Source organism: Euphorbia lathyris, chromosome 3 (assembly GCF_963576675.1).
Source record: "Euphorbia lathyris chromosome 3, ddEupLath1.1, whole genome shotgun sequence".
Classification (NCBI taxonomy): domain Eukaryota; kingdom Viridiplantae; phylum Streptophyta; class Magnoliopsida; order Malpighiales; family Euphorbiaceae; genus Euphorbia; species Euphorbia lathyris.
The window spans coordinates 50,115,616-50,130,668 of record NC_088912.1 but is presented as its reverse complement, the minus strand read 5'-3'; the positions used below and the strand labels follow the sequence as shown (position 1 = coordinate 50,130,668).

The 15,053-nt window shown below is 37.5% G+C and overlaps 1 protein-coding gene across 2 annotated transcripts; it reads left to right on the top strand.

Annotated features, from left to right (window-relative positions):
* The first annotated feature begins 4,498 nt into the window (after positions 1-4,498).
* Positions 4,499-14,998, top strand: LOC136224076 (uncharacterized). 2 transcript variants are annotated; one of them, XM_066012317.1, is made up of 5 exons: positions 4,499-4,839; positions 11,828-12,079; positions 12,299-12,442; positions 12,899-13,615; positions 14,375-14,800. In XM_066012317.1, exons 1-5 carry the CDS (start codon positions 4,729-4,731, stop codon positions 14,654-14,656), a joined length of 1,506 nt encoding a protein of 501 aa, XP_065868389.1. In that variant the 5' UTR covers positions 4,499-4,728; the 3' UTR covers positions 14,657-14,800. The 2 variants fall into 2 exon arrangements, with proteins under 2 accessions (XP_065868389.1, XP_065868390.1); XM_066012318.1 differs by having other exon boundaries at positions 4,502-4,839; positions 14,640-14,998.
* Positions 14,999-15,053: the final 55 nt, after the last annotated feature.

The following is a 15,053-nucleotide window of genomic DNA, read 5'->3' as shown; positions in this document are numbered from 1 at the left end:
GTTTTCCCTCTTTTGCTCGAGAGAGTACATTGGGAGTGCTCTTGCATCTCATGGTTCATTTGAGCGAATTGGTTGCTCAAGTCCTTGCAAAATGCCTCATTGTTTGCAAGTCGAGTTCTTGGAGGCCTCAACATGTTAGGGTTCCCGTAGGACATAATTGGGTGTTAAGGTCTCCTACAATCATTAGAATAAAAATTGTAAGAATCGGGGTTAGAATTGTACCTTTGCTGACTACCCATGAAACTTACACTTTTATTAGTGTTGAGGCTCAGTTTTGCAATCAAGATATCCATTTTCTTATTTAACTCGGACATGGAGGGATTGGGAGCCTCATTCTCCATGGTATGAACACAAAATTAAAAACTAAAACTTAAAGCTATGAACACAAAATTTACCAAGTATATATAACATTAAACGCACGGTTATGAATAAAATTTAACAAGTATAGAACTCACAGCTATAATTTTAACAGTTAACTAAAATTCACAGCTATGAATTTCAATTCGTATAATCAAAATTCACAACTATAAATCAAAAACTCAACAAGTATAATCAAAGTATACATCTATAGAGTTTAGCAAGTATAATCAAAATTTCACAACTATAAAATTCAACAAGTGTAAAAATCACAGTTATAAAATTCAACGAGTATAAATCTAAGTTCACAAGTATATAAAGGCAAAAGTTACAGCTATAATATAATCGAAAAAATCACAACTATAGGTTACAGCTATAAGAGTTTATCAAGTATATACGAACAACTACAGCTATTAAGTTCAATGAGTGTAAGTGGGATTCACAACTATAATTTTAACCAAAGTAATCAAAATTGCAGCTATAAACTTCACTAAATACAACCAAAGCAAATCACAATTATACTTTCAATTGATATACATAAACAAGTAAAATATTCACATATAGATAATATTCACAAAGAGTACCTAACTAATAATTTAGACTTTTGGTTAGATATTGCTGGAAGATAAATCACCTGCAACGGCACCAAAAACTTGATGCGTCCCGAGCTGACACTCAAACGCTCACTAAGGGATAAGTGTACCCCTTTGTTATCAAGTAAAAAATCTAGAAAGTCCAGGTATCGAATCCACATGATTTATATCGCAACTACCAAACTACGAGGTTTCTAATATTATTTAGGCGGTGGAAATTGAATTAGGGGTTTTTGCTAAGTTATTCTACTCCTAAGGTTGATCCAATGTAACACAAATATTCTGAGGATGAAATGGGATGATACGAAAATAGAATTTCCAACCTAATTAACAAATCCAATTAATTACCTAATCTGAGTTGTATAGACCTAAGGCAATTGAACTGACTTATCCTTATGGGATCCTTAGCACGCAATTCCTTTGTTACATGGCATAGCTAGATCTAAGGTTTAGGAATTTGGGTCATATTTGCTATCAATTCGTCACTTTCATAGACTTTGATCATAGACAATCAGATCAGACTCGCAATATGAACCTAGTCTATCTTTGGACTTTTGAATGATTCAATTCAATTAGGTAAAGCATAAATAAACATGTAAGAAATTCAATTGGAAAATCAATATTGAAACTTATATTAAAGATGAAGCAATAATTGTCACAAATACAACCAACCCAGAATTCATAGGAGGGATCTAAAAGTAAACAGAGACTAAGGAGGATAGAAATCCCTTTAGGAACCTGTCGATTAAAGCAGTCGTCTTTCTCGGGCAGGAGGACCACACTTGAGAATCCTTGAAGCTCAAGATGGAGGAAGCTTTGGTACTTTAATGATAGATGGAGGATTGAGTATTCTCAAGGGGTTACAAATTATTGCAATTACAAGAGATGAAAAACTATGAACTATGAACTAATGATGGATAATTTACATGGTGCTTTGGGAATAAACACCCATGGTCTTTAAATAGGCAAAAGAAAACCTCAAAATACCTAAGTTTACGTTACATGATTCGTATAGGATTTAACAGACTCAATCCCACTTAAAAATGGGTTTGAATCAGTCACTTATGACTGATTCGGAGGTCCAGCTCGCCGAGCTAGACCCCAGATTGGCTTTGCCAGCCCAATAAAGGGTCAGCTCGCCGAGCCGGCTCCTAGGGTCCCCAAACGCGAATATCTTCTCCTTTAAATGTTGGATGGTCCCGCCCTTTCGTATTTGATCTATAACATCACACTAAAACTCCAAAAACTTTAGTTCTAAGGCTAAATTGATTCATAGTGACATTTAGTGAATCAATTAGCTCAAAAAATGAAAGGAAAATTTAGGTGAGTGCTTAACTTGACATTATTTTATTAAAAATGACATAATAACTACACAAAAGTGATAAAAGTGCTAAAAGAGAGTTAGAAACTAAATAATTGACATAAGTGAAATAAAGCACGGGGAAATTGCTACTTATTTAGTGGAATTAACGTGAAATGAACCTAAAACCCGTACCAAAAGATAGAGGTTTTTAACCCTATCAACTATCTACAACTCACAATGTTTCTACCAGAGGGACGTGGTACTAGGTACCAAGTATGTTTCTATCAGAGGGACGTGGTACTAGGTAGCAAGTATTATTACCAAAGAGGGCCTTTATTTCCTAAGACATAGAAGGGTTTGGAGATGAGTGTGATTTTTTCCAGCTAATAAGGCAGCAAATCAACCTTTTGAATTTTTGGTAGAAGTGTGAAAGGTTCATTGGTTGTGAAAGAGTTACTAAAGGTTGTGTAAGGAATGAGTGTGTGGTCATAGGAGATGAAGGGATGGTAGTGGCGGGTTAAGGGACAAGGAATCAAGAAATGGAAGGAGGTGAAGTGGGAACATGAGAGACTTGAGGGTCGAAGAATGTGGGAATGAGAGAGTTGGGACAAATTGAGTTTGGTGACAGTGAGGGAATTGAGAGAGTGGGAGTGGTGTTTATGGGAAGTGGGGCCAAGGGTGAAGGACCGGAAAACGGATACAATGCCGGTAACACTAACCACATGAATCAATCTTCAAGACAATCATGCACTTTTGCGATGACAGACCAATTCGAAGTTAGCGCTGCAGTACGTGATTATGTGGGGAAGTTTGTTGCTGCTCACATCTGCCGTATGGAAGGTATCCCCCTATGAACAGTTTGAAGCCAGTGCATTACTTGAAGCTGTTTCTTGGGCCGCTGAAAAAAGATACCAAAGAGTTATCTTCGAATCCAACGCCAAGGTAACGATAGACGTTATTCATTCTAATGTTCCGAAGATGTCATAGTACAGAGATTTGATTGCTAAGTGTCGTTCCCTTTACTCGATACAGACAACTCAGATTGCTCATATTTCAGCTAGAGAGTCTCATTTTGATAATGGTAAGGTGGTTTTTGAGAATTTACCTAATTTGTTAATAAATGAATTAACATTTTTTTATCCCAATCGAGGCTCATTGATGCATTTTCCTTTCAAAAAAATATTTTTAAATTAATTGTATAATTAATATATAAATATTATTTATTTATTTATTAATAATGCCATTAATAGGACGAAACAGATAACCATTTATTTGTTGAATGTTGCTTTGCAGGTGACCTTTGGCGAATAGCTGGACTCCCAATACCACAAACTAATGGGATGACTTTTGCGGATTGGCTGTTACAGGCGATTGGCGATCCAAACCTGGTGTTCATTGATAGACTTTGTTGTGCTTTAAAGACGATATGGGATCACAGGAACAGAGTCTTGTGGCATATGACATGGTGGCCGACGGACATTAGTTGGCGACATGGAATTGATGAATTGCGGGACTGGAGGGCGTACCAACAAAGCCAGCAAGTCAGGCCGCATGTGTCTCCACCATCTTTGTCGGGCAGCTTTCAACGTCAACACCAAGGAGTTCCGTTCACCGAAGCCGCGCCACCAGCCTCATCGCATAATCTCTCCAATGTGGATCGGGGAGCAAAGACATGGAAGCCGCCGGAGAGAGGGTCAGTTAAATGTAATGTCGACGGAGCCATCTTCAAGGAAGTTGGAAGTAGCGGAATGGGCGCAGTGGTCAGAGATGATTCAGGTACATTCTTGTTCTGTAGTAGCAGCTGCATTGCCAGTACTAGAGAGCCTAAGGTGATTGAGGCATTAGCTCTACGCACGAGTTTGATTTGGCTCGCTTCATTGCGCTACACACATGTTGAGTTTGAATCAGAAGCCAAACTTGTTATTGATGCAATTCTTTCAAACAAAAAGGATATCTCGGAGTTCGGAATGCTCATAAATGATTGTCGAGTTATCCTTGAGTCTAATCCTACTTTTTCAGTATCATATGTTAGTCGTTTAGCGAATAGGGCTGCCCATTTGGTAGCTAGGCAGACTTATTCCAATGCTAGCGATTTTTTGTCTTCTAATATGCCAGTTTGGCTAACAAATGTTATTGTTGAGGATGCAACCTATTTATTTATGAATTGATTCTTTGGGTTCAAAAAAAAAAATAATGCCATTAATATATAACTCGTTTCTTTAACAAAAAAAAAAAAACTCCTAATCCAAATATAAATCGGTGTGCTCTTACAACATTGATTTTCACCCACATGGAGAGGAACCCCTCGAAAATTCTGTATTGCACTCTTACGATCCCCTATTTTCCTCTCTGTCTCTCTCTTTCCTTTTCTCTTCGATTGACTCGTTCTTTTTCACTGACTCAATCATCATTTTACCTCGCCAATTGCGTTTGATTCCGATTTTGTTTGTACGATTCTTGATTGATTCTGTGAGGATGAAAAAGAGAGCCAGAACACTTGCCGACAAGGCGGTGCTGAATGTTTGGCAGCGGGAGGTTGGTGAACTCTCCACCCGGAATTTCACTCACCGTCTCGCCGGTTCCCAGGTCTAGTCTTTTCCCTTTCTTGTGCCTTAGTGATGTTTGGAATCTACATATTCTGTACTTGCATTTGCTTTAATTATTATTTTTAAGCTTTGGAACTCTTCGACTAGGTGATGCTTAATTGGCAATTGAAAGATATGCAAGGTAGATATTTTATATGGGTTAGAAGCACACTTGGTCACTCAACTTTGTCTGCTAAAGCTTAATTTGTTTCAAGTTTTATTTTTATTTCAATAAAATCACTCTATAATTTTTCAGCAATTTCAGTACCGGAATGCTGACTTAAATAGTCTGTGGTATAACATGCCAAATTTATTGAAACGAAGATAAAACTTCCAGTTATTTTATTGACGCAAATTGAACTTTAGTTACCATATTGAAACAATAGGCAAACTTGAGTGACAGCCACTGCATTTACCCTTATATGTATATACGTTAGCAGCTATCTTTGAACATGTGAATATCATTCATTGCTGTTTGGAACGTCAGTTTTAGAAAACTGATTTTATACAATCCCTGCAGATATTATTTAGTAGATTTTATTATTTGAAGCAATTATTTAAATTCTGGCAAATCACTACTTCAGTATGTATGGAGGTAAAGAATCGAGAATTCTATAATCTTTGACTAATGAATATATCTAATCCTACAAAGCATGGATACGGTATCCGAAAAATATGAGATAAAAGCACAAATAACACTCATAATAACTAATAAGTTATTAATTCATAAAACAGAAACATTTAATACTCCAAACTATTTAAATTGTCAAGTCTAAAACTACTCTAAGACATTTTCATGATTTTCATTGTCAGATATTAATATAAAGTGGACTTTTAACTATCAGTTTGAGCTTTTAGTTAAATTGGTTCCACAACATGCTATCAGAGCCCCTTTGATCAAGTGGTTAAGGGTTCGATTCCTGACACAAAATATAGAACCACAAAACAGTAATTATTAGGTGTGCAGGGATGGCAGGTTTTGCAACTTTGTATGGACTTTACTTCCTAGGTTGGAGCTTGCTAGGCGCTCTTTACTCAAGTATACCATGACTTCGTCCCTAGCCTCAAACGACCTAATGTCCCTTTGATGCAAATCAATCTTGGCCTTCAACTTTTTGTTCCGCTCTTCAAGCGTCTCCTTGATCTCCTCATGCATTTGTTGGTAATTAAGAGCAAGCTTTTGAGCTGGTATGCTAACCTTATCCTCTTTTGGGATGCTCACGATATTAAGGGTATGATTGATTTTCGTGTAGACCATTTCAAATGGTGATTTTCTCGTACCCAAGTGGATTGCCTTGTACGCAAATTCGGCTATCTCCCTCGGTTCGACGATAACTATCTCAATTCCTCACATTCAACTGAGACTCTGCCTTGGGTGCCAAATTCCGAGCATCTTGTACCCGATAACCATTTCAGTCTTTATTCGATCCTGAATGTTGTACCTTAAAGCCTTCTAAGTACCTTGAGGTCGTTTGCCTCTTGATTTCCGACAAATTAGCCCTTGCTGAAAGCCTCGGGAACTCCGAAGTATACTCATGCACACTCATATTCCCTTGAGAGCATCCTCAATACGAACTGTGGATATACTGCTCATAATCTAGCTGCAAGAACCACTCCCATAACATCGCCTTCATCCAAAGCCAAGACCGAAAACGGCTCCCTTCCACCCCTTCTTCGCTCCTCTCAACTGATCCCACCAAATTGAAGCACCTCCCTTTAACCGATAAGCAACTAACCGAACTTTCTGCTATTCCGGAATAATTGCATATTCAAACCTCTAATAGCCAATCCAAAACCCCTTTTTGTCTAACTCACCCCAAACGAAGGCAAGCCTACCTTCACTTAAAAACATCATCTCTAACAAAGTTACATACATGTGCATTCCTAGCATATTCAACATAACCATAGAGATTTCTCCCCACCAACCCAATATTTCTATCATTATTATAACCATCGTGCTCTACATGCCCAACATCATCATCACTATCACTTCCTTCATTGTGTACTAACACAAAGTTTGGCCTTCTTACCTCATGTAGCCTTGGGCCTCTTTGGTGTGGGTTTGGCGCATAGTTATTAAAGGCGCAAGGCGCACTAAGGCGCAAAGGGGGTCCTGGAGCCTTGGCGCAAGGTGCAACTTAAGGCGCGCGCCCGGGCGACTCGAGGCGCACCCAAAAAAAAATCATAAATTCATACTACTAGTCACAATAGTCAAATACCAACAATAAAACCATAAAATGCATGAGTTAAGTTCTAGTTAACTACTAAGGCATAATGTCTGCTGTGATATGTGTAGTAAAAACTTTCGATCTTTGTCTGTCTCTGTTTTTCTTTTACTTTCTGAACTTAAAAAACCCTAACCCTAAAACACCATCAAAATCCTAAAAAAGGTAGCCAAGGCGCGTGCCTGACTGACCAAGGCTCTAAGGCTGGAGCCTTAGCCGAGGTGCGCCTGAGGCGCACCTTTAATAACCATGTGGCGGCACCGGATTCCTCCTAGGTGGAGGTGACGGTGGTTGTGATGGTGGTCGTTGGGGTCGTGGAATTGGGATTTCCTCATTTCTTCTATGGTGACCCTCCAAGGTTTGTTGGACGGTGTTTTGGATATTTATCCGAAACCTATCCAAGCTTGTTCTCATTTCCTTGCCGCAGACTCGGAGTTTCTCTCTCACCTCCACTCTAAGGTCATCTATCTTATTGTCTTGTGCTTCCATTGCTTCTTGTGGTAACCTCGTTTGAACCATTGCCCAAGAAGTCTCATGTTAGGAAAACGATCGACTCTGATATCGACTGATATGTATCATGACGATAGTGAAGGTTTTGATCGTAAACCCACAAAGATAATACTCTTTTCTAGCTTAACTAGAAGGAAATAATCTCATTAGGTATGAAACTTAGTTCCAATTGAGAAAATAAGTTTGTGATTGATAAAAAGTTGTCTTCCTTACAAAAACAATAGACTTATATACCTTGACAACCCTAAGTGAGAAAAGACCTAATACCCTTTGTATTGCTAAGGGGGCGTTTGGTTCGCGCAGGGTAACGGAAAGGAATCCGGAAAGGGAAACTGGAAGAAAGGAAAGGAATAACCTTGAATTACCCTATCTGTTTGAATCTGTTTCGGAAAGGGAATGCAGTGCCCCTGATTACCTTTGTGACTGTTTGGTTCAAATAAGGAATAAACGAGATCAATTTTTTTTTCAACCTATATAATTGAAATTTTACGTATGAAATTGCTTTATTGCACATGCAGACATCAGTTAGGATCGAGATTATTACAATTTGATGTGAGAATACAGGACCACTTTCCTTCTTTGCTCCAGTTTTTTTCTAAGTCTTCATCTCCTCCTTCCTTGTTCAGTTAACATCTACTTTAATATAGAACCCATCTAATTAACATCTACTTTACATGGCTTTAGCTTGTACATGGTACATGGCTCTATAAAGAAGACGTAAATGGCTTATGTTCTGTCAGAAATTCAAATTTAAATTTTAGAAAGATGTTCAAATTCAATTTTTGAAGAACTGAGTAGCGGTTAGAATAATTTAAGAAATTTATCCAACTAAATCAAATAATTGTAACACATAAACAGAGGCAAAAATAAAGCCATCGAATTATGTGATTTTGCAGAAATACAATGGGAGAAGAGGAGAGAGAAAGAAATGGAGGAAGAGGGAGAGCGAGAGATAACGACAGAGTGAGGAACAACTGGTGCCGGAGAACAAGAACTGGTCGATGTTTAAGGATGGACAGACGGATGAACAAGAACTGGTCGATGTTTAAGGATGGACGGACGGATGGGAGAAGGGCCCTGGAGATTGGATTGCGACACGAGTGAGCTATGTGGGAGACAGAAAATTGATAAGAGGGAAAGGGAAAGATAGGGAATACAAAACCCAAGGGGGCTGGGGTAATGAGTTTAGGAGACTTTGGGGTTTCATTGATTTGTTCAAACAAACACTAACAAAGGGAATTATCTCTTTCCATTCCATTAACCTTTCGTGAAACCCCCTAACAAAACGTCCCCTAATATCATCTAAACAATAGGGGTAAAATGGGCCTACAATAATATAATGGCAAAGTAAGAATTAAAGCTAAGTGACAAAACAGTAAATACATAATGGCAAGAACAGTAATTATCAGTTGTGCAGGGGATGACAGGTTTCGCGACCTGATAGTGAAATAACCTCACACGACGTGTGACTTAAGGAACACACCGCGTGGGCTGAAATTCATCCCGAATTGGAGTTGGCTGAGAACAGGTCACATGACGTGTTGAAATAGGGACACAACGTGTGGGTGAGGTCACACACAGTGTGGCCTTCCTTCCCCTGTTTTTGAGATCTTTTGATTGCTCACACGACGTGTTGGTCTCCACATGCCGTGTGAGCCCTGCTTCAAGCTTTCCCCATATCCTTCATATTGATGCCCTCATCAATACATGTTTTGCCGTATCACGTATTTATCCCCACGTATCCCAACATATCCGTATCCTCGGAGTATTCAATAAGCATACATCAACCTTTTAGAAGTATCGGTGCTTCATTGATCTAACCCCATTCAATTGATGAATGATCTATAATTTTCTTTGAAGTAGTATAAAGAAAGTGATTATAGTTTTCAGTTTACCCTACAGAAGTACTAATTTGTGAAAAAAAAAGATTACATCCTTAAGAACATCGTATTTACCTGCAAGGTAACAATGCTTCAATTATCCGTATAAAAAAAACTTGAAAAACGTTATTATTATGAGCATAATGCAAATAAAGCTTAATGCAATTAGTTTCCCAGTACCAAATTATAATCTGCCTGTCATCAAAGCCTGGTATTGGACTATCACCATCAACATTGAAGCTTGGGTAAATTACACCCATGGCCACTGAACTTTACCCATTTTAACATTGTGGCCAATGAACTTCAATTCTTAACAGTATGGCTGCTGAACTTTACACTTTTTAACACCGGTGGCCACTCAATGCCTCCAAACAACCGTTGACGGCCTCAAAATAATAAATTCGAAGAGTTAATGATATTCTAAGGAACTTTAATTCTTGAAAATTTTCATTTTGAGGTCATTTAGGTGTTGTTTGGTTAGGAGAGAGATAGAATTTTTAGAGAGAGAAAGCTCCAAAAGAGGTGGTTTTGGAAAATAAAAAATGTGGTTTCATGGTAAATGTCATTCTAAACAACTTTAATTCTTGAATATTTTCATTTTGAGGTTGTTAACGGTCATTTTGAGGAGTTAGTTAAAGTTGAGTGGCCACCAGTGTTAAAAAAGTGTGTAAAGTTCAGTGGCGATACCGTTAAAAATTGAAGTTCAATGACCACAATGTTAAAAGGGGTAAAGTTCAGTGGCCATGGGTGTAATTTACCCATTGAAGCTTACAGTATGTGCTTCCCCGGCTTCTTGAATAGATAGGAAGATATGGAAATGAATAACCACAATAGCACCTTGTATTTGTTTTGGTTTCGTGATTCACTTATTTCTCAAAAAATAGTCATTAATGAATCGTACTTAAAAATGATAGAAACCAAAATATTGTTTGTGTCATTTCAAGTATGTTTCATTAATCAATACTTTATTTTATGTGAATAAAGTGAATCATGAAACCAGTAAAGTAATAGGTGTTGCTGTAGTTATTTATTGCATGAAATGAGAATTGAAATCTTCAAGAAGTTAGAGAAGCACGAAGGTTGTGTGAATACTGTAAACTTCAATGTTGATAGTGGTATTCTGGTGTCAAATTCTGATGACAGGCGAATTATACTCTGGGACAGAACTACTGGTCATATTAAGCTTTCTTTCCACTCTTGTAATACTAACAAAGTTTTTCAAGCTAAAATTATGCCTTACACAGATGATCGAAGCATTGTTACCCGTGTTGCAGATGGTTAGGTAAGTCCAATGTTCTAAAGGATGTGGTCTTTTTTCTTTCTTCAACTTAGTACTTTTATAGGGGATAAGGGTCAAATTTGCACTTAAAGTTGTCGGGGAAGATCAATTTTACCTTTATCATACATACAGGTCCTTTGTTGCCTGCATTGTAGAAACCCTAGCTCAACTCTTTCCTTTTTAACACACAGGCCCATATTACCATGTCCTGCAATTAAATCAACAAATGGGGGCTGTCAGGAATCGAACGCTGGACCACTTGATCAAACTGGCTCTGATACCATGTCATGGAACCAATTGAACTTAAAGCTCAAGCTTATAGTTAAAGGTCCACTTCATATTAATATCTGACAATTACCGACAAAATATCTTGGAAAAGATCAAGTTGAACTAGGGTTTTTACCAAGGAGGCAGCATTGGGCCATTTTATACGATAAGGGTAAAATTGATCTCCAAATTACCTTAGGGCATAACTGGCTCTTATCCCTTTTGCTGGTTGAAGCTAAAAATCAGAGATAATAATACGTCAAGCAATGACTTTCTTTACACTATCCCAAAGAAATCCATGGATCAATTCATCAATTGAATGGGCTTAGATATATTCATTAGTCAAAGCTTATAGTGTTCTCAATTATTATCTTTACCTCTATTATAGGTTCGAAATGCTCAAATTCTTGAACATGGTGCAGTGTAGATTGAATTTCTAGGAAGGGATGAGCTCATAATCTAGCTATTGAGCCCGGGAGGCCCATATATTTCATGTGTGGTGAGGATGGATTGGTTCAACACATATGAGTTAGAGATGTGCCACTATATATTCTTCTGGTTTTATAATTTTTCATTATGGTTTCCGATTTGAATTCGCTGTTCTGTTGATGGAAATTGATGAGTTATATCTTGCGTTCGTTGAAGTTGGTGTTACTTGATAGAACTATCAGTATATTGCAATGTGGCCTTTGTAGAGAACTGAGGTTTCTATCATTTTCAAGTGCATTTCATTAATCAGTACTTTGTTTTCTGTGAAACAAGTGAATCAGGAAACCAAACGAGTAATAGGGGTTGTCGTGGTTATATATTTCATTCTCTTATCTGCAGGATCTTGTATTGAGACTTGATATATTCAAGAAGCTAGACAAGCACAGAGGTTGTGTGAATACTGTAAGCTTCAATGTTGATGGTGATGTTCTGGTGTCGGGTTCTGATGACAGACGAATTATACTCTGGGACTGGGAAACTGGTCGCACTAAGCTTTCTTTCCACTCTGGTCATAATAACAATGTTTTTCAAGCTAAATTCATGCCTTACACAGATGATCGGTGCATTGTTACCTGTGCTGCAGATGGTCAGGCAAGTCCAATGTTCTAAAGGATGTGCTCTTTTATTTTCGCAATTTGGTCCTTGTGTAGATTAAAGCTGAAAATCAGAGAAAATTTTCCCTCAAGCAATGATTTTCTGTATATTATTCTAAATAAGTTCATAGATCAATCATCAATTGCATTGGCTTACATATATTAATTATATCATAGATTATTGCATTCTCAATTATTACTTTTACCTCTATTATAGGTTCGACATGCTCAAATTCTGGAACGTGGTGCAGTGGAGACTGAATTGCTAGGAAAACACCAAGGACGAGCTCATAAGCTAGCTGTTGAGCCTGGGAGCCCTCATATATTTTATACGTGTGGTGAGGATGGATTGGTTCAACATGTGAGTAATCTGTTTCATTTCTGATTTTAACTGTTAGTTATGTTGTTTGATTTTTTAGAATACTGAATTAGCGGTTTGCTGAGAAAGTAAACAATTGTCTCTGCATGTTAGTTCTTTTCTATGCATAAAACTGGACTTAGGGATTTTTGCTTTATGGTTAAAGTACGGTGAAGGATTAAGGTTTAGAAAAATCAAGTACCTTTTTGTTTTGGTTATGTTTATCATGCAAGAAGCTCTGTGAAATAAGAAGGTTCTCTTTTTGTTACATTTCCACATACAACAAATCATAAATTAAATGGCTTGCCATATTATATCTTGGAACCTTTCAAATAAAATAAAAGAAGGGATTTTATGTTGGTTTTACTCGTGTTTGTTATTTTCATTTTATTGATTGTTTTGATTTGGTTGTCACCTGAATTTTTAGGGAAGTATGTAACTTTGTAATTGTCATTTCAGTTTGATTTGCGATCGAGGCATGCTACAGAACTTTTCACTTGCCAACCAATGGATGATAGGAGGATTCATATGCCAGTTGTTCATCTCAATGCAATTGCAATTGACCCTAGGAACCCAAATCTCTTTGCAGTTGCAGGGTCAGATGAGTATACTCGAGTTTATGATATACGTATGTACAAGTGTGATGGGTCAACTGAGTTTGGTAAACCAACAAACCACTTTTGTCCTCCACATTTACTCGGTGATGAGCAAGTTGGAATAACAGGCTTATCATTCTCAGACCAGAGCGAACTTCTAGTTTCTTACAATGATGAGTTCATCTATCTTTTTACACGAGAGATGGGCTTGGGTCCTGATCCAGATCCAACCTCTCTTGTTTCTAGTGATGGAAGTGAGAACGGAATTGTGGATCCTTATCCAAATAATACTCCCCAGGTTTATAAAGGACACCGAAATTGTGAGACGGTGAAAGGAGTGAGCTTCTTCGGGCCAAGATGTGAGTATGTGGTAAGTGGGTCGGACTGTGGTCGGATATTTATATGGAAGAAAAAGGGTGGTGAGCTCATTCGTGTGATGGAAGCAGATAAGCAGGTGGTAAACTGTATTGAACCTCATCCTCATGGCACTATACTTGCTAGTAGTGGAATCGAGAATGATGTAAAGATATGGACTCCAAAGGCTGTGGAGAGAGCTACTTTACCCTCAAACATTGATCAGGTATGGTTTATTATATCGAGAGCTCGTCATAATCTTGACGTTTGTCATTTTAATTGATGCTTGGTTGGATATAGTAGCTTCCAATAAGAAAATATAACTAAAAGATACTGTGTCCATGACATTATGGCCCAACGTTTTGAAAGATGATCCACGAAATCCACCTCTAGACGCTTGTGAAACTTATTTTGTTGGCTTCTCTTGATAATCTAGAACACAGAATGGAGTAAAAAGAATGGGAAGGGAACTGATAATTTAAGAATTTAGTGTAGCTGTAAATCATCTCACAAAACCTAGAAAACAGCAGAAGCTGTAGCTTCGATGACAATATACCATGCTGAAATAACCAAATTAATGCACCGAGGTATTTCCTTTTTTTTATTCTTTTCGGTAAAAGTTTGTCGTAAAATCCCCTATCAGTTTGTTCCACAACACTCCCCTAGCATATGTAGTTAAACTTATATATTGTTAATTGAATCAGGGTTTTGGCTGTAATTATAATAAGTTTTCTGAGTTACTCCATTTCTAATTATCATGTGTTATTAACCATTCCAGAAAATTAGTATCTATCAATTTATTTATTCATTCAAAAAAAAAAAAAAAAAAAGTAGAAAGAGACCATCTCCCTACTTGATTCAATGTTAAAAAAACAAATGATTAGAAGGAAAGACTTTGCTGTGAATCCTTTAAAGTCTGATCAGATTGGCTAAGTTGACCAGTCTATTCACCATTATCATCTCCGCTGTTGCTTGTTTGGAAAAGGTTTTGATGCATGGTCGCATTAAATGGTTTTCCATTGGTGATGAGGATGAGGATGACTATGACGATTTTTTCTCTAATGATGAGGATGAGGACGAGGACGAAGATGATGACGACGATGTTGATGATAGTGAGGATGACGACAGCGATGTTGATGATAGTGAGAATGATGATAAAAGTGATGGTAGTGGTGATGACGAGGATGAGATTGAAGATGATAATTTAGTTGATGGAAATGATGATACTGATTTGCCGTTTGTGTGTTCAGCTGAAACCGAAGGCTAGGGGCTGGATGTACAGAATAGCATCACCAGAGGACTTGATGTTGCAACTGTTTTCGCTGCAGAGGCGGAGAAGTAGAAGTAGCCCGGAGCGAAGTGAAGAGAGCTCAGCTGCTAGAGGTCTTTTGGACCTTATAATGACATTCAATGCCAACAGTGAGTCAGATCAAGAAGAAGAAGAAGATGATGATGCCATGACATTGGCTATACAATAAAAAAAGTGTACATAATCTAGGTTCGTTTAAGTCAAGCGAGTATGTTAATCCCTACCTGCCTATTTTATTTATAATGGTTGTTCTTTACTTGACTAAATTTCAATAGTTCTAAAGCATAAATCTTTTTTTTTTTTTTTTTTTTTTTGTAATGTCTTCATTTTTAGTTTATTTATTTATTAGTTGATG